Source organism: Symphodus melops (genome assembly GCF_947650265.1).
Source record: "Symphodus melops genome assembly, chromosome: 5".
Lineage (NCBI taxonomy): Eukaryota > Metazoa > Chordata > Actinopteri > Labriformes > Labridae > Symphodus > Symphodus melops.
Window position 1 is genome coordinate 22,719,579 of NC_136695.1, and position 24,151 is coordinate 22,743,729.

The 24,151-nt window shown below is 40.1% G+C and overlaps 2 protein-coding genes across 5 annotated transcripts in view; both read left to right on the forward strand.

Annotated features, from left to right (window-relative positions):
- Positions 1-2,815: 2,815 nt before the first annotated feature.
- On the forward strand, positions 2,816-13,478 carry dedd1 (death effector domain-containing 1). Of its 2 annotated transcripts, XM_079343568.1 has the most exons (7): positions 2,816-2,924; positions 3,243-3,384; positions 3,714-4,226; positions 4,362-4,490; positions 4,818-4,967; positions 10,419-10,502; positions 11,487-13,478. In XM_079343568.1, the coding sequence occupies exons 3-7, from the start codon at positions 3,752-3,754 to the stop codon at positions 11,891-11,893; spliced, it is 1,245 nt and encodes a 414-aa protein (XP_079199694.1). In that variant the 5' UTR covers positions 2,816-2,924; positions 3,243-3,384; positions 3,714-3,751; the 3' UTR covers positions 11,894-13,478. The 2 variants fall into 2 exon arrangements, with proteins under 2 accessions (XP_079199694.1, XP_079199695.1); XM_079343569.1 differs by lacking the exon at positions 10,419-10,502.
- Positions 13,479-18,426: 4,948 nt separating this feature from the next.
- Positions 18,427-24,151, forward strand: part of pou2f2b (POU class 2 homeobox 2b) — a 59,783-nt gene continuing 54,058 nt past the window's right edge. The window contains exon 1 of one of the 3 annotated variants that reach the window (XM_079343058.1): positions 18,427-18,769. In XM_079343058.1, the coding sequence (XP_079199184.1) occupies positions 18,445-18,769 (325 nt within the window). In that variant the 5' untranslated portion in view covers positions 18,427-18,444. The remainder of the gene's footprint in view (positions 18,770-24,151) is intronic. The other 2 variants (XM_079343057.1, XM_079343054.1) reach the window with 2 other exon arrangements.

Genomic DNA, 24,151 nt, shown 5'->3' on the forward strand with positions numbered 1-24,151 from the left:
TGCAGCCAAAGAGTTGCATTACCACCTGAGTCATTCCTAGCGTTCGGTGACATTTGAGTCCCCATGACATATTATGGTGTATTTTGTTTAAAACTGGGTCAATACTCTTTTTGAAACGTTTTTCTTCAAGTATAAATCTTACTCTACCATAGAAAAAAAGGATATATCCTCAGAATTGATTGTTTTAAATTAAATGTTCTCATGTTAGTGAAGGGCAGGTTAAAATGCCATGTCCCCAGTCATGTTTACGCAACTAAAATTGCATAAATATGGCATAAATATAAAAAAAAATTGAGATTTCTTTTTATTGGTATATAGTCTTTTTTTAAATGTTGCTCATCATATAATAGTTTTTGTCATTTATATAATTTTAATGCATAAAATCATTAAAAGACATTGTGTCCCTGAATTGACTGTCCACCCTGTTACTCTGGTGAGAGTCCCTTTGGACGAGCCCCCTAAATGTTCCCATGGTAACAGAACTCTGAGGCTATGCTCTCAAGAAGTGATACATTTTTGGAGGGAAACATCAACAAGAAGCCCAGTGAGTATCACTCTTTTATCAACCTTTTTTTCAATGTTTTAGAATTGTTTATAGATGTGGTAAAGCATAACATGTCCACTCTGTTACCCTTATATTTAGTGGAAAACAGTATTTTTTTGTGGTATTGAAAATATTGCTGATAAATATGTACAAAATACTCCTTAATGGTCGTTTTGTATTAGGTTGTTTTCCTTCATAGGGGTAGAAATGGCTAGGTTTAGGATAAAATGTCCCCCCTGTTACCGTCCACCCTGTTACTGTTATGATCAGTAACAGGGTGGACACGGTGAATGAATTTGTGTTTACAGCATGTTTTGACATTTGTTATAAGTGTATTATGTATTATCTATTATAATCATTATTTAAAAATCAATTATTTAAATCAGTATACATGTATTTGTTAGAAAAATGGCACCAATGTCTGCTGTGGAAAAGCAGCAGCGTTACAGGGCACGTTGTGATGCAGACCCTGTGAAAAGGTTAAATTACCTCAAAACAGAGAGGGAGAAATGGAGAAGGGACAGGGAGGAAGGAAGGAAAAAGAAAATATCAGAACAAATGCCTTATCAAGGAGCCACTACCTCTGAATAAGAGGTCATTCAAGCTTGAGAAGAAACTATGGAGTTTCTTAGAAAAGAATCTTGGGATCTGGTTAGGAAAATAGTTTGCGTTTCCTCAAACATCTGTTGGTTAGTAACAGTAATTTTTTTTCCTATGTTGTTTAATGGGTAGGGAGTAAATATGAAGTTTGAGGTGGAAAGGTTCCTGTTTTGGTCAGGCGGTGGGGTAGATGAATTGTATTTCTTTAATAATAGGAACTTATTTGGTAATTTTGTTTATTTGTTAAGATCCCCAGTAGCTTCTGTGTTAAACAGTAGCTACTCTTCCTGGGGTCTCCATATTTTCATTGACAATATTTCATTAAATGGTGCATGTGTGTGTGTGTGTCCACCCTGTTACCCATGTGTTTTTGGGATATTAATAAAATAAAATACAACAATATGATGTTTATCTTTGTGGTTATTTGCAGGGAATAAATTGGTGAAATACAATCAATTAAAACATTTTTCAAATTCCATCAAACTTCCTTTTATTTCTAAAAGACATATGTAAGAATTACGTTTTACGTCAAGCTATAACAGCTTTTTCAAGATAAAGCTTGTTCAAGAAGAAAAATGTTACAATGCTTTTCCAGTGTAAAGAAAGGGACTTTTGAGCTTTAAGAAAATGTAATTAAGAATATGACTGGGTTTTCAAAACAATACGTAATAGAGATGATAATGTCTGGTAACAGGGTGGACATTTGACCTCTGTCACACGGAAAGAATCTATCTAAAATTAATAGATTATAATATCCTGAGCTGGACTAATATCATTTTCTGATAGTTTATAAAGCCCTCCTTCAGATCAAATGTTGAAATCATGAACATTTTGAAATTTTTTTTTGAAAAGGTATCGAGCTGAAATGGCACCGAATAGCAGGAATGACTCACCTACATCTGGATTTGTAGTAAAGCTGCAGTTTCCATGCTGCTACATGTTTACTTATGGCTACTCCAACTATAACTGGAAGAAAAAACCTCCCTCCCTCTAAAAACTATTCTCTAATGTTGCTCCTCAGACCAGGATGATAGAAAATAAGGCTAATAACGTATTGGCATCCTTACAAAGCAGTCACATTAATGCTTTTGAACATTTTCCACATATGTTGGATTTTTAAATGTCTATACTTCTATGTGTCTTCTCTTAGATCTTTCTAGTACTTTCCATCTCTTCTATCGTCTTGGAGACTAGTCCATCAATAATGTCTCAGTAATAAAATTGCGGTCCTGTAATATGCTCTTTCGTCTGTTTTTCGTTGGTGGTTGGAAACATATGGCACCATTGACACAAACATGACTGAAACAATTCCAGTAACATAGCAGACTTCAGTTGTCTGATTTCAGTTCGTCGTTGAGAATTTTTTTTCTTTCGTCTTTATCGACAATTTAAACATGCAAAATGTTAATACACACTGTTAAAAGAATGAATATACAATAGCAAAATATACAGAACGAGTAAATTATAACATGAATCAAGACTCGGGGGGATTATATATATATATATATATATATATATATACACATTTAAAAAACAGACAAAAAAACTGGAGCAATGACAAAAAAACAATACGGGTCAGGAATCCAAACAACAAGAATGTGGATAAGTCAGCACTAATCGTTCTGTGGTTGAAAGAAATCTGACCCTGGGTCTGTGAACGTAAAACGTGAGCTGACGTCATCGGGCAGGCGGGGGTCATGATTGGTCAGTCTCTCCATGTTATTGTGCATGGCACTGTGGGAGTTCCCATATCACCCATCCAGGAAACGTGACCTTACAGGTACGTTGAATATTGGAGACTGTAATGTAAATGTAAACGTTGAAAAAAAGAAAAAAAGCGTTTTTGTTTTTTTTTTTACTACACACTGGATATCACACAGAGAGAGTCTGTCTTTATATGTTCGGTAATGTTCACCAATGTCAGCTATACCGTCAATATCTGTAATAGGTGTAGTCATGTTTACACGCTGCATGTTTTGAAAGTAGTCCATTTCACATACGGTAGATTTCATGTTGGCTCAGTATATGAACTAAATAGCTAACAAAACAACCGTGTGAATTGCTAATTTTGCGACGCTCCTTGTTTTGTTTTTTTCAGAGAGACGTCGTTACGTAACGTACCGAGCTGGTTATTAGAGAAACGCCTCTCTGTGGCATTCAGACGACGACACACAAACTCCATCACAGCTGACTTCTCTGCTTTGCATTTAACAATAAAGCGTTGAGCTGACGCCCACAAGGTAGGACAAAGTCCTTTAAACATTGTGGAATAAGGTCACTTAAGAGAAGACAGTTGACGCTGAATTGTACACTTTTGGCTAAAGTACACTCGGGCTACTGTAGGTGCTAGCTCCTAGTTTACAAAGAATGTAGCTTATTGTTTCCTGCTAAACATGCAAGCTACAATTAACTATACCGAACTGTTTTACTGTACTAACAATTGGTTAAGCTGAGATTAAACTTTAGTTACAATATATACTTGGTAATTTGCAGATATTTGTTCTTATTACTGTTTCAGAGTTGAAACTTTACACGTTTGCTCAGTGTAATTTTATTTGTTTTTGACCAGTTTTGAAACAGGTGGAGAGAGTGACTTTAGGGACACCAATGGCTGCAATGCATTGCCTAGGATACTCACCGAGGCACTCACTGTGCTGGGAGGAAGCAGAGTGTCTCAACTACTATGGGATGTTGTCCCTCCATGAGGTCTTTGAGATAGTTGGTTCTCAGCTGACAGAGACTGACATTGAAGTCTTGTCTTTTCTTCTGAATGAAACCTGTCATGCCTCACACCCTCTTGACCCAGCAGGCTGGACGGTTGAGCCCTGTGAGGGTGAGCCAGAAGACTCGGGTGTAACACCAAGCCCCGAACTGCTAAAGGCCTGGAGGAGCTTAAACCCTAAGAACTCCAGGGGTCACATACTCACCTCATTTAAGCCCAAGAGTGGCCTTGAGCTTTTGTTAGAGCTAGAGAAGCAAGGTTACCTCAGTGATGGCAACCTGGAGCCGCTACTGCAACTCTTGAGAGTCCTCACTCGTCATGATCTGCTTCCTTTAGTGTCTCACAAGAAAAGAAGGACAGGTAAGAATAAATCATGGAGTGCTCATTACGAGTTGTTTGAATAATGTATCGTGGTTTGGCTGAATTTGTTAACCATAATGACATTACCTGTAGTTTCAGCTTCATGATGAATAATCTTGTTTTAATTATTTTCAGTATCTCCAGAAAGAAGTGGACAGAGGTATGAAATGGAGAACAAGGAGTTGATGTGTATCGCTGGAATACAACACAGCTGCAGACAGACAGATATACCCCTTCCATCTTTCACACAGCAACTGAGAACTGGTATGTACACTTTAGCCGATTGATCGATTGTTTTTACAACAGTCAATGTCATATTCCCTTTATCATAATTAAGAAACATAAAAAAACCATTTTAAATTGATGAATGGCACCTTGCTACATGATATACACTTGTGGTGAAACTTATATTGGGAATTATATTGGTATTTTTTATCAGCTATGATCAAAAACTGCCAAACAAATAGCACTTAACAGATGTCCCAAAGATAAGAACAGGAACATCTGCAACTTCTTTCAAAGAAACATCATTCAGGGTCGTAATGTAATCCCCGAGTTCTAAAAAGGAATTCAATGCATATTGTCCTATAGGTTTCCACCCTCCTACGCCTGGGGCGCATGCTAGGAGGAGGAAGAAGAGGAGGGGAAATGGCTGGAGCCGCAGGCCCAAGAAAACCAACCGACAGGACCAACCATTGCCTCTACTACCATCTCCACCACCCCTGCATAAGGTGTCGTGTGGTAAGTGGAGTTTGCTGCCCTTTTAGCTTTTCATCTCTTGCTCCTCTGTCTTCATTCAGCCATTTTTTCTGGAACATTGTCTTTTACGTATCGGTGTAAGAGTTTTAATTTGGATACACTAATGCTATGTTCAATATGACCACATTATCTTTTTTTTGTCTCCATAATTCTTCTTTGAGGCTGAACCATTAAACCAAATCTAAAAAAAAAAAAGTAAAAAAAAAAAAAGGGTTGTCCATTTGTAAAACCATCACTGCAAAGAATCATAGCCGGAGGGACGTTCACTCTCTTAGTAGGATTCAACCGTCTTTGAAATCTCGTGTCGAGATAGAAATGGGGAAAAGTTGGTCACATTATTTCCTCACTCAGGCTGGAAGAGCGCTGTGTAATCATACAGGCCTTCAGTCTCAAACGTGAAACATGTTTGCTGTTATCCTGGCGTCCCAAACGAGTCTCTGAGTATTTGGGAGGTTTAGCACTCAACATTAAGCTCCTGAAATGTAGGCCAACATGTCAGAAGGAGATTTCTACCTCAATTGTCTGTGCACTTGTTCTGATTTTCCTTATCTTTCCTAATAACTATTTAAACAAAAAGTTATTTATCAATTCAACTGTGGGACAAAAAAACATTGTATGTCATTCAAAATTGTTTGACATTTCCTTCAGTTCACTGGAATCTCCTTATTACTCATGGTTAGGGATGTAACGATTCACTTAACTCACGATACGATTCTTACAATATTTATCTTGAGAGAATCGGGAGGTGATTGGAGCTTCTCATCGGGCTGTCGATTTAAATATTGCATCATGTTGGTTGTGCTGTTTGTAAAGTCCTCTGTCTCGTTGCCATATTAGCTCACAGTTTTTGTCCCGTCTGTTACCTTCTCAACTCTTTCATTTTATGTCTTAAAAACAAAAATGCTTCCACTGCCATGATCACGCCTGCTTATTACAACCAACCACCTCTGCTCTACAGCTGCTGACGATATTACTGCGATTAATGTTTTTTAGAGTACCGATTCGAACCTTGACACCTTTGAATCCGTTTTTATCTGCCTCACGATTAATCTTTACATCCCTACTCATGGTGTTTTCATATTCCTGCTATGTCAAGACATGAGATAGCTCCTCAACTGTCTGTCTTTGACATCAAACATCAGGTGGATTTTGTTGCCTCATCCATTTCTCTATGTGCTCTTCTTCACATGTTTTCCTTCATTTCACCTTAAGTCTACTCTAACCCACTGGACTTGGTTCAGCTGCTGCTGTGAATAAGAATTCACCTGCACTTGTTTGTTTTTACTCTTTGTTCAAAGATGCTGTCCAGCCAATGCTCGATGCAGCTCCTGTTGGCTCTATTGTCGATCTTAATACAAAGTTGTCACAAACTTTCAAACCTTGCATATCTTTTTGAACGGTTGTTCTTTCTAACTCCACTAAAAGCCGCACTATGAAATCAGTGCCCTGTTCAACATTTCAAATCTTGCCTGTCTGTTAATCAATCAAGGCCAGAAGTTCTCTGCACAATAAGATTAAGATGGCTCTAACATCAGTTGGCCTTTGTGCGACGTTTGCTTTATCATTCACGCAGACCTTCTCACACATTTCCTTTTGAATGTCCATAATTGCCTTCTGGTCAGAAAAATGTACTTCAACACTCGAATGATAATTCAATTCTGGCCTAAAACAAAACAAACAATGGAGACCGCCCTTCTTAGCTGTTCAGGATGAGTGATGTGCCTGTTACTATAAACATGTTGCTGTCTTGACTCCACATTTGATTCCACCAGGTTGACTCAGGATTGTGACTCAGTTTGGATAACCTAAGACACAAAGGATCGTGGCGACACAGGGGGAGTCTGAGGAACAAAACAAATACAGTGTGTCACCCCGCTCTGTCCATACATTCAGCCGAGTGTGCGATCAACTCAGGCATGCGCTGTCTCACAAGTCTGGGCCGATGCCTAAGGTAAAAGAGGGTCTCCCCTCCTGTTGCAACAGGGGTTATTGCAGCCACTTTGCTCTATGTTCGATGCTTGTGTATCACAATGTAGCTGCCCCCTACCCTATTCCCTGATTTGCTCTTCAAAGACCTTCCTGTAATGTTGTGCACTGTGGATGAGAGATGTTTGATGTTTCCTCCTTATTCTATTCTGGAATGGGTCGTTGGTTCGAGTGTTTCACAGAACTGACTCCTTAATTTTTAGCCGATGTAAATGGCATTCACGTCAAAACGATAATCTCAAAGTTCACTTTTAATAAAAAGTAATGGGGATGAATGTTCAGGAAGTAGTTTTTGATGTGCACTTCCATTCATCCTGGATAATCAAAACTTCATTCAGACCAACTCTGAAGTTGATGCAAATGCTGATTTGGCAAAGACACGCATCCTTTTATCAGGAGAGGCCATACATTTGGTTTAAGAGAATCTGAAATGGCTGCCAACAGATGGCTATAAAAGAAGAGCCAGTGTAACCTTTACTCATGCAGTTCTGAGGAAAATAACCCAACAGTGCTCTGCTGATGAAAGCTCCTGCTGTATCTTATCTCTGTGCCCCGTATGGAACCTGGGTGGGTGTTTTGTCAAGAGAGGGGGCAGAGATAGATCGAGCAGTTCAGCCCAACGCTGGCCCCTAGCATTTAAACGGACCTCAAATTCTCCTTGTCATGATTCATCTCAGATCATTTTCAGTGAAGTGTCACAATTGCATTCTGACAATGACAACTGCCCATAAGGCATCTGCACCGTCTCCTTTTTGCTTTCTAAATGGGGTGCTTGTGAAGGCCTTACTTGGTTAAACGGAGGTACCTGAGTAATGTTAGGATTGGAGCTTCAATAATGGGCTGGTGAAAATGAGAGTAAGGGGATTGGTCAAGGTAAGAGAAGTCCCAAGCATCCCACTTAGACACTTTATCATAGCAGAACTTAAGTTAAGGCATACCAGGACCGATGACCTTGTCTGTACAAACAATTGCCCTGAATCAAACCTCATTCCAACTTAGAGAAGTGAGTGCTGTGCCATGCCTGCTTGATGTTAAAAAAAAAACAAAAAAAAAACGACCAAGTCGACATATCCAACCCACTTGTGCTTGTCTCTTTCTCTCTTTCTCTCCTTTCTCTGTGTTCACAGTTCTAAACAGACCAACCTGTGTGTGTCAGGAAAACAGTATCCTTACACACAATGAGAGGGAGAGAACGAACACTAAATGCTCAAACCACGCAAAATGGTAGAGAGTGGGATTTGAGTCTATGGGGAGGAGAGAGAGAGTCCTGTCCACCCGACTCTCAATACTCCCCTAACTCTCCACTCTCTCTCGGTCAGTCATTCAGCAGAAAAGCGGATCGATAAAGAGTTGAAGCTCTCCGTGCCAAGTGACTCCTCGTAAATGGGTACTTAAACTTTTTTTTTGAAGGGGTGGGGTTGAGATGGAGGAAGCCAAACGGGCTTGGTGTTCAAAGTGAGAAAATGAAAGCTGTGCTTCCTAATGTCCTGTCTAAGTGGATGTCTCTGTGTCTGATGAAGCGTGAAGTGCTCTGTAACCCTAACAAAATGACTATCATTGTGTTCCTCTGGTTTTAAATGGCCTCCTCCTCAGTGGCCCTATCTCTACCTCCATCCCTCTTAGAATGAAATGGGGAGGCAAAAGTGGAGGCTATCCATAAATACAGTAATTGCATGAAGGGCAGGTGTTTATCATAGCCACAGCCATCATGCAGTGTAATGATCCAAAGGTCTGCCTTACTGCTGGTTTGACTTAATACTTCACCAGTCCATACTGATGGCCAGTTTCTGTTTCCCCTTTTTAAAATCATTGCCCTGTTTTACATTTTGTGAAACTTCTATTAAATGTTTGAAAGAGATTCTGTCCCTGCTGACTTGGCGTTAATCCTCCAAGGATATTAAACATGTTTTTCAACCAGACACCTTGGAGATTGTTTAGTGTAATAGTTTTGCAACATTGAATTGCAGTGGATGGTTATTGACACTGATCAGAGAGAAACACCACAGTGAGTTATTGTGCTGAGAAAATAAACCTGTAAAAGTTCTCCGGTGGGCTGTAGCGCATGTTTACCCTTCAGGGTTTCTCTGCATTATGCTACACTCACTTTGCCCCTCTACCTTCTCGTGCAATACAGTCCCTGCTGAGGAGAAGCCGCCCTGTAGCATGGGGCTTCTTTAGATTACCAGTAATGTCTCCTGACTTGCAGTCTTTACTAGTTGTTACTCCAATACTCAACATTTTGAATACTGATACTTATCATCAACCAATCAGTTTGTTTCAGATCAAAAAAACTGTTCAACATTTTTGCCATGAAACAGAATGTCCTTCGTCAACAGTCCACTGCTGATCAGTGTTATAAAACAATAAACGGGTATAAATAATCGGTATTTGCATTTGCTCCCCTTTTAGAAAAGTCATGGTTAGTAGCAAGACAACGTTTTTTTTCTGACCATATAGTACAGTTTAAATCTTGAATCTGTCTGTATTGATCAATACATTGCTTACTATATTTATTCATGAGACTTGTAGGTACATTGGTTTATTATTTGTCATAATCAAATGTCAAATTCGTTTAAATTTGTTTCATATGTGTCTAAATTATGGAAAATATTGTTTTGTTTTTGTGTAAATCACCAAAGTTAAACGTGAACGCTTGAATATTTATGAATGGATCTTATTTCTGTCCCTGCATATTTCAAAGGTCTCTTTGAGCTCATTGATTAATTGTCCCCTTTGATCCAACTCTGTCTTTTATAGTAATCTAATTACAGCCTGATGAAGCCTGAACGCAAAGAACAATGTTGGGTCACTGCTCTCTTACAAATGTTAAAGACATGCAAAATCAATGTCCTAATCCAACATTTGCATTTCTAATGTTGGCATTTTCAAAACTTTATCCCCCTAGAGTCTAGCGCCACTCCCAACAGCCCCAAACAAAATATGAATACAAAGAGGGTAAATGTGAGCCTGGAGTTGGAAAACGTATCTGTGGAGTCGTAGCTCTTGTGTAATGTTTGAATTTGGTCCTTGAGGTTCTCTTGTAATGATTTTGAGACTTTATTCAACCAATGGCTGAACTCCAATCTTTGTCTTCAAATTTGATCCACTGTCAATGAGCTTTACCCAATTAAGAGTCTGAACCATATAGAAGCATTTTCTGTTTGTGTTCTCATGCTTACCAGTTCTGCGAAAGAATTCCAGTCAACCCTAATATCAAAAACCTAATTTTACTGTAAAATGATGATATAAAATCATGTGTTGGCTTCATTCTTTCTATATCAAGATTTCCTGTTTCAAGTCCCTTTCTGAACATTGGCGTGCAAAAGAAAAATCTCCTGTATTGAGTCACTGAGTAGAATGTTCTAGTGAAATGGATGTCACTTTTAGTGAATACTGTTTGCCTCTACTAAAGGGGGTTTGAGTGGGAGAAATGAATTTTTGTTGCAGCAAAAGTCATCAGCAGCTGTTTCCATTCGAAGCTCTGGAATTATGACATGGGGGACGATCTCAGCAGTGCTTTTGCTAAGTACAGTATGTATCCTCTGATCTTTCTCGCTGTGCTGTTGCATGACCGCCAATCCTGTTACTGTGGAATTCCAGCAGCTATCAATTCCCACCACAAAACACCATGATAAGAATAAATGTGCCGTTTTTAAACACAAGACTGGAACCGCAAGAATCTCCACGACTCCACACTGCTATGTTGCTATGATTACAGCCACCACAGTATTTGCTGAAGTTGAATATTGAGATAATGAACTTTTCAAGACTGAATTGTGAAGATCGTGCAGGTGTCACACTAAAATGCCTCATACATCACTATTTATTGGCAGTCACAAAGTTAACCGTCAGTGTTCATTTCAAACCAGTGGAATAACCTTGGAAAAAAAGAGCTATACTGCTTGATAACTCGTGTTTCCGCCGATGCTCAAAAATAGCAGTTTCATTTGGACTAAAGAGGTTGCAGCAGTTTTTCTGCACAGAAAATGCACCCAAAAAAACTTGTTTGTCCAATGCAAGTTCCCCACTTAGTGACACTGTCCCTGGTCTGCTGCAACACTGTATTTACTCTTTTATCCAGAGAGTGATCCAGACGGTTTTCACTGCCCTATTTCCAGAAGTACTCAGTCAACCGGATCACATTTTCTTTTAAAGCTCCTTCCTCTTGAACTCCTTTTGAGAATTCCTTCTTAATGTAATGCACTTGCATAGATGAACTAAATGAACAGTGTTTTAATGACGACGTCTTGTATTTGTTTCTTTTCCCCTTTCTTTTGACCTCATGACCCCTCCCATTCTGTCTCTTACGTGGGTCTCTCACTTCTTTCTAACTTTCTTTAACCTTTCGTCCTTTCCCTTACCCTTCACTTCTGTATTCTTCTCTCTCTTTTGCTCCCCTTTCCTCACTATATCTTTCCCTTATCATTCACTCTCTGCTCTATACTCCCTTTCATTATGTCATGCCTCCCCACCATTGCCCCCCCCCCCCCCCCCCCCCACTCCTCCTTTTATCAGATATCCGCCTGCGTGTCCGGGCAGAGTACCTGGAGCATGAGTCGGCCCTCCGTAACGGCGTCTCCTCCGACAAACAGCAGCCCCTGGAGCGGCAATTTGAGTTATTCAGCCAAGCCAGCTCGTTGCTTCGTGCAAGAGACCTGGGTTCTATCGTTTGCGACATCAAGTTTACAGAGCTGGACAACATGGAAGCCTTCTGGAGTGACTACCTGAGCGGGAATCTGCTGGAGGCCCTCAAGGGAGTCTTCATCACTGACTCCCTGAGGATGGCAGCAGGCATGGAGGGTGTCCGGCTGCTGATCAGTGTGGACCAGGATGACTATGAGGAGGGCCGGAGGCTGCTGAGCGCAGGGAGAACAATGTCACCCTGTGATGGTGGGCGCACAGAGAATTACTGGGCTGTATAGGCTTATAAGACCCTCTGTGATTTTTGTATTATATTAAGTTTGAATAATACAATAGCACTGGTAGTTAATGCTATTCAAACTCTTGGTTGCATGCAAATTTGGATTTTTTTATCACTTTTTGTATTTGCAATTCATACAATAACCACTAGGTGACAGCACTTACCATCTTGTGTTCATAACAGGCCTTACATTTTCCCAATTGTCATTCCTTTGTTCAAACATTACCATTATTTGTGATATAAAAACATGTATCAATGTGCTTTCCTTTTTGGATTCATGCACAGGTGCTACTTTCTAGGAGACAAGGATGTAGCACGTATTCTTAGTCTCAGTGAGAACAAGAGCGAGCGAGTCTGTAACACAAGAGCCAGTGGTAAGCCTTTCATAATATTAACAATTTTAAACAAATAAGGTTTAAAGTGTTGGGCTTCTGCACAAGATTGACACATATCCTCATAGACAAGGATGTGTTTGTAAAACATAAACATGGAAATATAATGACAGTACTTTAAGGGGTCAGGATTAGACTGGCTCCTCTTTAAGCATTAATCAAACTTTTTCTCTAAACTTGTGCATGAACTGTTTGAACATGCCTCTTAAAATTCTCAAACTCCGACAGACCCATAGATGAGGATTAATGCTTCACAGTTGTACATTTGATCGGTTTTCATTTGGACTTGAGGAATAATGCTAAATTGCACTTACTATGTAATCTGCCCCAAAAGTTTCTGTTCGTTAGAAATGTTTGAGAGGATTGAGCACAGATGTGAAAGTGGGCAGCTCTCTGAACAGATTGACCTTTGTGTCTAACTTTTGAGAGCCCAGTCCACCCATCTACACTTAGATAACGTACACCGGGATTCTCAGCCCTGTGTACCATGATAACCCGACTCGTGATTGCCTTGGTCAGTGGATACTGAAGTTGCTAGTAGATGACAGCAATGATTAGGGCTAGGCCTCAGCAGACCATGGAAGATTCATCATCCAAAGGTTGTCAACAGAAACCAGGATAATGCAATGGTGGCTTGTGCCCGGGCTTCCAGCTAGTCCACAGCAAGTGCTTCTCTCAGCTAGTAAAGCACAGGACAGTGCGTCGGTCAATAGAAGTGATGTTGGAGAGATCAAAATCAAAAGTGCACATCCCAGCTCCACTCAGCCCTGCTATGTAGGCCCAGTAGAGTGGCTCAAAGACAGCTGTCTACTCACCCTGCTGGAACTAATGCCTGGACTTCACTCATAGAAGAAGATCAATAAGGCCCCTCCTCTAAGTCCCTTCATACAGACGCAACTTAAGCAGACAGACTTGCTTCTGTCTCATGTGCAGAGCTCTGCAGGCCAATGCAGAGGGAGGGACAATGGGCATATTTTCATGTTTTCTTTTGTGTGTATCTTTGATAAGCAGATTTGTTAGTGTTTACATTAAATTCTATTGTTTATAAAAAGGAAAGAACAAAAAATTCAGGGGATCATTCTTGTGAAAAATATAATTTGTTTTGTGAAAATCTTCATATATTGGATATTATTTCTGGTGAATAATAAAGGTTCAATGGCCTGAAGCTATTTCTGCTCATTGCTTTTTCTTTTTTTTTTTTTATTAAATTAATTTACAAAACAATCTTCATTAAATCTCTACTTTAACAATACGGTTTGAGGTTTTTTATTTACTCAAACATCCTATAAACGTTTTACTCGAGCACCAAAGTGCATACATCAAAGAATTACAGTTATATAAAAAACAGCCTAATACATGCAGATGTTACTCGCTTATTGAAAGTTAGACTAACCTCCTTACACCACCACTGGACACGCCTTCTGAAATCTCAACCTCTTGAATCTCTTTGTGTCACATCTTGTCAAAGAGCTTGTTTGCGTCATTTTCTCTGTTTTTCAAATTGTCATTTTCCCCAGTTCTCCACCCTGTGTTACCTGTATTAGTGGGAGTGTGCCCTCTCCCTGCCCCCGAAAGGTCTGAAGAGAACCATCGAAAGCAGGTCACTGTGGATCAGATCCTTAATTATTTCTTCTGGCTCTAAGCTGTCCGCTTGATAAAACCTAAGAATGGTGTGTACTTCCAACACTTTTTTCAAACTATCCACCTGTATACTATGCTTTGCTCCTTTACTGTCAGCTTTCTTTCAACAATTACAGTTGAAGTATTCACATGGCTTTTCTTTTTCAGAGGATATTTTTAATTGAAAACCGGAGATACAAAACAGACATTTTAATAGCATTCTCTTACAAATTAAAGCTAAAACACTACCAGCATCGTGGTCCTAAGAATAGAATAGGAACAGATCCTTTTGTAACTAAATGTGCATAAACAGTAGATCGCCTCTGTCAACGTGTATGTTCAGGCGGCCTTGAAGTTGTTGATTAGATTTGAAGGGTCTTTTCATTGTGTTTCACCAACCTGGCTGCCTCTCTTGCCCTCGGTTACATTGCTAGAATCCTTACAGCTCAAGTTAAGTTTTTCTAGATTTAGGACTGCGTATCACTTTCAGCTGTAAAAAAAGTGTTGTTTTTAAATGCAATTCTACATCTTGCATATGGAGCTCTGTTTCACGACAGGCTCAGAATTTTGATAATGCTAAATGAAGTATAAATTAATAAGAAACGTCAGTCTTTAGGCTTGTATAATTTTTATCACACATACAGAAATTATTTGTGATATAAGTAATGATTGTTTACATTAGTGAGTGGGGTCTTTGACTTTATCACCGGGTCTCCTCGGACATAATTAACTCCTCTGATGTAGACCAACACAGTCCTCAAGCACATGAATAAATAATGTAAATGTCGGCTAAAGGGCACTTTGAAGAGTCACCTCATTTCATGCTCTCTGCACTGTGATCGATCATTCCTGGGTCCAAGCCCAAAGTACCATGGTGGTCTGTTATCTAGAGAATTTAATTTAGAAAATTCCTCCAGTAAATACTCATAGATCTGTTTCATGCTTTTACATACACACACTCATATCCAAGATGAGCTGAGCCCCCCCCCCCCCCCAAGACCCACACATGATCAAATCCCATCCGAATTGGCTTACACACACGTTTAGTTACCAAGAGGCCTTGGTATAACTCCACATCACTGTGATACATGATTATCCACTTTCAATGCAAGAATCCATCTAACTACATGAAGGTTATTTTTAATTTTCATTTAACCTTTCACTTAAAAACCCTGCACATGCCTTTCACAGCAACTTCTTGCACCTCCTGCGGCCATGCCTCTTAGCCTGACTTTTTCTAATGAGGTCACAGTGCAATTATAGAACTATTAATGATCCTTAAAAAAGAAGTGATATTTACATCCAAAGACGCATTGAAAAACACTAATTATTTAAGGTTTATTATTTCTTTTTATAGTCCTTCAAATTGCACGAAGTGCAACAAAACTATTAATTACATTAGTTTTTTATTGACACTTCTCTATCACTAGTTAATCTGGGATCGTTCTCACATCTAATTAGCTTTAAATATTAGTGTCCTGTTGTTTCCATAGTACTTTAAGACATCTCCGCTCTAAGGTCAGCACTCTGACCATAGTCCATCTTTAAAAATGCTGCCTAGTGTTCAAATGAAGTTTCATTATTGACATGGCAATCATGGAGAACAGTAAGCAGGACCAACCCTCAGGGGGAAAACCTGATAAGGCCGTTTCTACCCTGTTCAGAGTATGCCTTGTTTGATGGTCAGCTAAAATGCCCAAGGCCTGCCTTGGGGAAAAGTGAGATTTTTGAAAGCCCAGTTCTCACCACACCCATCCTTGAAGCAAGACCAGCGATGTGATGCCCACAGGGAGACCCAGGCACTCTGTCTGAGAAGTCTGCAAAACTTTAGAGAATCAACTCAGAGGATTCTGCTATATTCCTTCTCTGAACAATGACTCCCTCTTGGATGACCCTGCCACTATGAGAGATTTGTTTGTCAAAGAAATTGGGACGCATATGTGGAGCACTCAGAAACATTATGCTCACAAATAGCCAGGGACAAGGCAGACAGGTAGAGCGACATCAACCACCTTTCATTGCATCATTATCTTCTTTGAGGTGTTGCCACACCAAGCATCGCCATATTGGCTTGAACAACAGGACTGCCAAACCCCTGACCCTGATTTTAAACATCCAACATGTTTTAAAGCCTTGCCCTAGGTTAGAATCATCATTCATCTTCATGTCCTTCTCCTGAAAGTTTTTTTTCTCCAGCAACACATCGGCAAAAAGCTTTCCACAATATCCCAAGCAGCCTGGTTGCTTTAACATTAATGTTGACTCTTTGGAAGGAATGTTTCTTTTTTTCCCCTTTTTTTCCTCATTCTTGTCAAGATTTGAGAGAACTGACTTATCAATCATACAGGCTAGTCAGTTTAGCTTGGAGTATAGACTGGAAGCAGAGGGAAGGAGCTAGCTTTGCTCTGTCTGAAGGTAACACATTCCTGCAAATCTGATGCTGACAAATATTAAAAGCTACATATCAATGTCAAAAGTGAAGACCGAACAGGAGTACCCACAGACAGACATGAGGCGAGCGTCAATCCTCTAATCAAACTCACTGCAAGTAAGCAGCTATGCCAAATATCAAATGCCAAACTATTGCTTTTAAGAAAACCCTCTTTGTCCAGAATTGCAAGGATCAGGGTAGAACCAACCATGGTCTGAGGTTGGGTTTGAGTCTGGAAATTCAGTATTACAGCCTGTTAGCTGGAGCAACCCAGGGATTCTGCGATCTTCCCTCCCTCCCATTGACCCTCAGAGCTCACATCTCATCACAGCTGCCTCAGCAGCTTCTAGCCAATAGGCCCTCTTGATGCCTCACTGATCTACATCCAGGTCAAGGTTTCCACAGACAGGGTCAAAGAAACCGTTGCTATGGAGATGGAGATGGAGATGGGACATGGTGTTGGCAGTCTTGTGATCCAGTGGGCTGGAGACCTCACAACAAGAGTAATACTATGGTAAGGGGGAAACCGAGATTGAGATAGCAAGTAATAAAATCGTATTGTCTATTTAATGAATCGATCAGTTTCAACATGTGTTTTCACTTTCTTTCACCTACAGGAGGGAATAACTTGGAGTCAAATACATAAAGAGGCCCTTATTTCTTGTAGACTACAGCACACTGAACATCTGGTGAGGTGACTGTTCAGTTGATTGCCTAAAACACTTCATAGAGAGATCGGACGTGGGTTTGTGTTCTATGGTTCACTTTTTCTTGGTGTGCAGAAGCTAATGTAATGCTGGATTGTTGGCCTGGACACTGGTCATCATCCTCCTGCAGACTTTATTCCACTGTCCGCAGGTGTTCTCCTGCACCTCCTTGATTGGATGGAGACTAGAGTCATCTCGTGGTAGCTCAGGCCTAAATCAGTCTTCTATCGAAACGTGTCATCTAAAGCTGATAGACACTACAGCCGTCTGTGGGCCCACTGGGGCTGCCTTTATTATATGTACACCCTGCAGCATATGGTACATCTCTCTGATGGGGGGAATTCTACAGCTTTTATTGAGGAGAGAAAATTAGATTAGGTGATCTTCTCAAAGGCCTTCTTCCTTGTTTTTTTTTTTTTTACCTCTATAGTGTGTGGGGGTGTACAGCTAGTAGCCAGATGAATCACACTGTATCTCAAATAAAATGCTAAAAAAAAAAAAAGTGAGCACATTTTTTCAACAATGTGAGAAGGAATCGGGCCAGCTGCATTATCAGGCCAGAAAAAGATTTGGACACAAATGACCTGCATGTGTTCGAATCTGACCGGTGGCTCCTTTTACATGTCATTTCCCACTCTGTCTACTTGATTTCCAACTCCATCCACTATTCTGTCTCTACAATAAAGAAATAAAAAGACCCACAATAAATGTTATATATATATTTATTTATTTATTTATTTTCAAGAAATTCAAAGAGCCTATCATTTTCATTCGCACAAAACCTGATTTATTTATTTTATTTTATTTCAAATGCTTAATTATGAAGCTATTCAACATTTTAACGGTGTGTTCGTGTCAGTGTGAGCCGCAGGTTTATCTGCTCCTCATGGTGAGGAGGAAGACTTGTATTCACTGCGGCCTGTAGGTGGCAGCATAAAGAACAAACCCTCAATTTGAGGCCTTATATTAAAATCACCTGTGCTACGTAAGGAGATTCAGAAATTAACGAAAAGTAATATGTTACTAAGTATTATTTCTTAACTATAGAGCACTCACTGCTTTGTTTGTACAAACTTTGTGATCTAATATGCAGGAGGCTTTGCTGCTGGAGCTAAATAGAGCCTTTCAACATCTTGCACGTAAAAAGTGAATCAGCATGGAAAGCACAACGGAAAACCAGCCGGTTTGAGAGAACTCTTCATTGTGATTTCTGCAATAATATTATGTCATGTAAATGTCTCTGATAACCAATTACCTCAGATTTATGTTAACGATCCCCTCCTTGCACTTTAAACGATCATCTCCCCTCGCTTCCTTCTTCCTTCCCATGCACGTGCCTCTTTCTCCTCAGCAGCAGCACCACTACAGCCACCAGGTCGCCATGGAAACCGTGAAGAGACACATGTCGAGAAAAAGAGGGACAACGAGGGACACCGAGGGAGAGAGAGAGAAAGGGGATACATTAAAGGTTAGGGTGCAGACACATGCCCCCTCCCAAAACCAAATCTGCACCCCACACCCACCCAACCTCACCTCTAACCCCTACACCCTTCAGTTTAATACTGAACCCCCAGCCCAGATCAACCGCCCCACACACTGGCCCCTCTTACATGCACCTCTGCCCGCCCCCCGAACCCTCTCCCCCATCTTTTTGCTCTCCATCCCTCTCTTGTCCAGACAGGCTGCTCGCATGGCGGGGATGGAGACGTTCACCGATGGAAGCACTGGTAAATTTCATTTCCACTAAAAAAACACACGTAAAAAAAGAAGAAGGATCTGCGTAAGGCTAACACAGACTTTTCTTCTTTTACTACATGTGTCTTTTCACCTTTCCTCTCAGCTGCACTCTACACCCCCCCTTTCTTTTTTAAATCCCGGTCTCTCTATTCTGTGTCAATTTAAAACGCGAGATTTTAGTCCACTTGCAAGAGAGCCTGACATTCCTCATGGCTGCGTCTTGGGGAAAAGGCTGAGCAGAGTGGAGAGGGGCTCGAGAAATATCGGTCCTAATGATTTTTTTGTGTGCGGGGATGGTCTTTTTCTGTTTTATTGATTAGGTAGAAATTAATTCACGGGGCAACCCTCGTGTTCTGACTCTCTCTCTCTCTCTTACTCTCTCTCTATTTCTCCCTCATGTCCTCTCTTTCTCCCTTGCTCCTTTGCTTCGTGGACGAATAGCGTTGTGTCTTCTTTCCTGCTCTGCATCTTGTATTATCGCGGGAGTATTTGATTCCGAATATGCTCTGCGCTTCATGCATACACGGAAGCCACGCTACAGCTCTGCAGATGCAAAAAGCTTTCTCTCATCGCTTTCGAGTATCATGCACAGTAATTGCCTCAATAACGACGATACTGACAGTGTGATTGTTGCCATGTTGATGAATGCAGTGTGCGTAATTTGCGCATAATTGCGCCCACATTTTAATTGACGCACACCTGAAGCACGGAAGTGTTTAGCTTTAAAGAGAACATATGTTAAAATGACCGCAGTTTTAGAGATCATCAGTATTCAGTATGTATGTTTCCTTTGACTGTCCTTCATTTGCCACATCTTTGTTATTTGATTCCATATTACAAAAGGGGATGTAGAATTTGGGAGCCCTTTACGCACAGGAGGGAGTGCAATCAGCTCTTCGTGTTAGGCAACCTGTGTCTTAATCAGTGCATAATTCCATCTGCAGCTCAGCAGTTTACGGCGATATTTAGCCTCTTAGTGTTTGTTTTAATCAGCGGGGTCGATATTTACTTCGTCGGTGTCCCGATGCCCGCAGATAGCAACTACAACACCTCAGCACGGCGAGGGCTGATCCGCCGCCGAAGGGAAATCGATGGACAGACTGAGTTAATTATGAGAAAATCAATTAAAAGGAGGGGATGTATGGGCTTTATAAAGCCGAGCACGGAGCTTGCACCGGCAGTGGAGCAGAAGAGAGCGTACAGTGAACACCTCTCAGCCGGGGCTCTCCTTCTCTGCCTGGCCGCTGAGCGCGCGCTGTGATCCGGCTGCCTGCACGGTGCCAGGTCATCTTTAAACCTCGACAAACATAAAATGTATCGTTTAAACGGTGCAGGAAAGTCCATGCATATAGTGTTTTACCGTTCACAATGTCGCTTTAACATCTGAGAGATATCATTTGTTTAGTGTCATGATTTGAGTTGCACACAATCTCACATGGCAAAGACACACGCACACGCACTTCAGAGGGAGGGGTGGGGGTGTCTTTAATTCATTTCTGAGGTTTGGATCAGATATGGCTTTGGAACATATTTCTGTTCATTTTGATTATGAATTTTACTCTCCACTCAATTACTTTCCCCTTAAAGTACATTTAGTGGATAATTGTTCATTAAGAATATGCATGCTCAAAGACAAGCGTATCAGTGATCTATTTTTACTGATAAGAGGCCATGAGTCTCAGGGTTGCATCTTTGCTTAAGAGAAAAAATACCTAACTTGTGTATGAAAAATTAAGCTGGATGTGCTGTCTAGATTGTTCAAAGCATCACGCAAACTTGTCCTTAAGTTTGTGCGCAAATTAAAACTGCATATACATTTAGAGTGCGTTTCGTCTGCTGCTTGTAGATTGTTAAACCAAAGCAATGTTATTAGAAAATATAGGAAACTGAAAGTGTTGACACGTATTTGTTATACTCGTCATCATATTTATAAGCAATGAACCACAGAAGGTGTGTACCACCCTGCACATAACTTTAAACCCCCCGAGTCAGTGACAGATGATCAGGTACAGCCTATAGGCTAATGCTATTACTTGTTAACACATAAGCCCGTAAAAGAAGGTTACTTTGTGTATTTTAATTTTCATTCTACACATTTTGATATTACCATTGCAAATTCAAAATCTGTTCCTTTGGATTTTCACAGTTGCTGCACTGATTGATACACTCTATTTCATTTTATTCAGGAAGTGCCCAAAAAACACCTTAAGCGGTGTAATATTTAAAAAGTAATGAGACTGAGTTTGCACACGAGTTTTTATAGAACTGCTTGATTTGTTCATCTCTCTTTTTGTGACTCGTGTCCTGTTATAAGGTGAAAACGCTTCTGTGAATAAGGCTCGTGAATATTTGGTGTTTCTTGCGTTGCATCTACCCTCTCGTTGTTCATCTTTTATTCCTTATTGTTTAACTTTGTATATTCACTATAATTTTAATATCAGTTGGCAAAGTGTGTGTGTTTGTGTGTGTGTGTGTGTGTGTGTGTGTGTGTGTGTGTGTGTGTGTGTGTGTGTGTGCGTGTGTGTGTGTGTGTGTGTGTGTGTGCGTGCGCTCTTCTCCATAAGTTCTGCATAATTTAAAAGTAGGCTAACTATTGCATTTTTTATTGGCAAATTATTGAAAGTGTTGTTGTTGTTTTTTTAAATTAAATAAAACCAATAACTCTCCGTAATAAGAGAGTTTATTTGCATTGCGCTTCAGTAGCCTAATAAGAAGAACTTCAAACACTGTTGCTTTGCATATAAAGTTTAAATCCCCAAAAGAATTCTATGCAGGATTTACAGTTATTAAAGAGCTTGAAACGAACATTTTGAACATTATAGTTTCACCTTTATATGCGAATGTTTGAAGATATATGTAAACACGGATGCAGATATGTTTGTGCATATCGACTTTAAAACATCTTGTCCATTCCGAGCTCCATACAAGTCCAACATGCGCTTCAGATTTTCATGCAGATTTTGTTTAGTTAAAATGTGTTTTTGTAGATTTATGCATATTATTCAAATAAAACTTATTAGAATAAGTTTATTAGGCTTAGTCTTATTTTGTATTTTAAATCCCTGAACTCGGCGTTTATGTGGGCCCACACACTGAGGATAATCTAAAAACGTAGTTTAGGGGTGTCCAACATTTTAATTTAATTTCTTAGGTAATCAAAAACCTTTGCAGGGAAGTTCAGAAAAATGTCAGAATTATTTCTGAACTTGATGTTCCACATCTAAACAGCAGCCTTCTTATATAGTGCATCCACACTGTTTTGATTTTGCTTTAGGCGTTGAGGAATGTAGGCTATTACGAAATGTTGAGCTATTCTTTGCAGGAATTATTATGTAGAGTCTCGCCTTTCTCGCAAATGTAAAACAACTGGAGCAACGGATAATTCTAAAATAACTCTGCCAAAAACGTTTATTTAATTTTAATTTTTCAGATAAAGGTTTTATGTGTCCGGAGAAGAGACAAAGTGACGTCTTAATTTAAGGACATCCAAATGAAGATCGTTTATTGTCCTATTGCAGATTTGTAAAGTTTATATAGTGATGATGAATTCTAATCAAATACTCAACAATATCAAAGTGTATTAATCAGTTTATTAGGCTGCACTTTGATCACGTTGATCATCCATTATTATAAAATCGTCTTTTCGTATTTGAGCATCGATTTTAAAGCAGTGTCAAGGGAAAGCGATCAATAATATCGCGGGGTTCAGATTATCCAAATAGGATTGACTTGATGTGACAAGAAAATGCAGCATATGACCTGGGAATGTTTTTGCAGAACAAGCACCTTGACAGCCCGTCCTGCACCTTATCAACATGAAACAGACCCCACAACCGATACATTCAATTTTATGGTTTATGTTAAAGTTGCGGCTTGTCCGAGGACCCATTTCATAAACCGTTTATTGGCTGTGGTCTCTGTTCGAAAGCCTGGTCGCTTCTGTAGGCTTTGATGTAGGTTTTCTTTACGTTTCTGTTACTGGCCACTTCCAGCCGGTATCTAGCACTACAGGCCATCCAAAATTAATCCATTTTCTGTGCACGACTCCACTCCCAAATGGTGTGGCTGCTCTCCGCGGCCCGGTGCACAATGCGGTAATGACCCGCGGGTCAAAGGTCGCTTGGCCAGTTCCTCAATTAAGGCGGAAAGATTGCAGTTGCACGAAGCGTCGTTTTGTGACGAGAAGGGGCCAGAAGTGACCGGCTTACACAGAATATATTGATACAGAATTTGCATGATGAAAAAACTCTCAGCCTGAAACAACATTTTTAAAAAAGTGGGCTGCATAAACTTGTCTGAAATATTAATTCCACCAGGTAAAATGAATTTAGATAGTCAAAGTTAAAAACAATATCTGAAATATGTGAAATATATAAGATTTTGACAATTAAAGATGCAGATTCAGGTATGAACTAAGCTTTATAGAATATATTTCATATAAAGAGAGAAACTTTGCTTTAACACACATCAGAGAAAGAAAAAAAAAAGTCCAATGAATTGTCACTGTTGTTCTTGTTCTTAATAATACATTTACATTAAGACCAGTTTGTCAAAAAAGGAAAAAGAAAAAGCCCTTTTTTCAGTCGGTTCTGCATTTTTTGGTTGTGTGTATGTGTGCTGTCTGTGTTGTCTGCTTGTCCAATTGAGGATGGTGGTTTTTTTCCCACAATCATGTATCAATTGTGGTTATTGAATATAATCAAATGGCATTTCGTGATCATTGCTGCATCGATTAGCTGATAAACGGCTGTTGGATTAATCATCCGAAAAGATCGTGTGATCGATTGCGTTGTCTTTCTTAACCCGGCTGCTCAACCAGCACAGTGCGGCACAGTCTGGGGCTTCAACAACACAGACAGGACTTCAATAAGTGACAAAAGAGAGGTGATAAATTGATCAAAAATGACCACAATGAAACAGGCCTCTTGTGAGGACACACATGTCCATTATGTGAGTGTGTCTGCGGGTTTGTGGTTGGAATATATCAAGGGCCTCAGGGTCAAAGTTCAGCTTCATCCCAGACTGATGACCCTGCAGACTGACTGACCTTTATGGTCTAACAGCTGGGGGGGAGGTGGTGTACCAGACCAGCCAGGGAGAGGTGAGAGGATGAGAAAAGGAAAAATTAGAGGAGGGGAAATTTAGGACAGAAGGGAAGAAACTTTGAGTGAAGGGGACTCTAAAGAAGAAATCAGCAGGGGGACCGACAGAGGTGGTTACCGCGGTGGACCTTGAAGATATCCTTGTGGTTTTAGTTGATGTGTCTTCTGCTGCAGTCTCTCCTTGGTTTTGGTGCTTGGCTCTGGTTTGAAGCAGTGAATTAACACCTGACCCTGGCTTCTGACCCTACCCCCTTTTTCCAGCTACCCCCT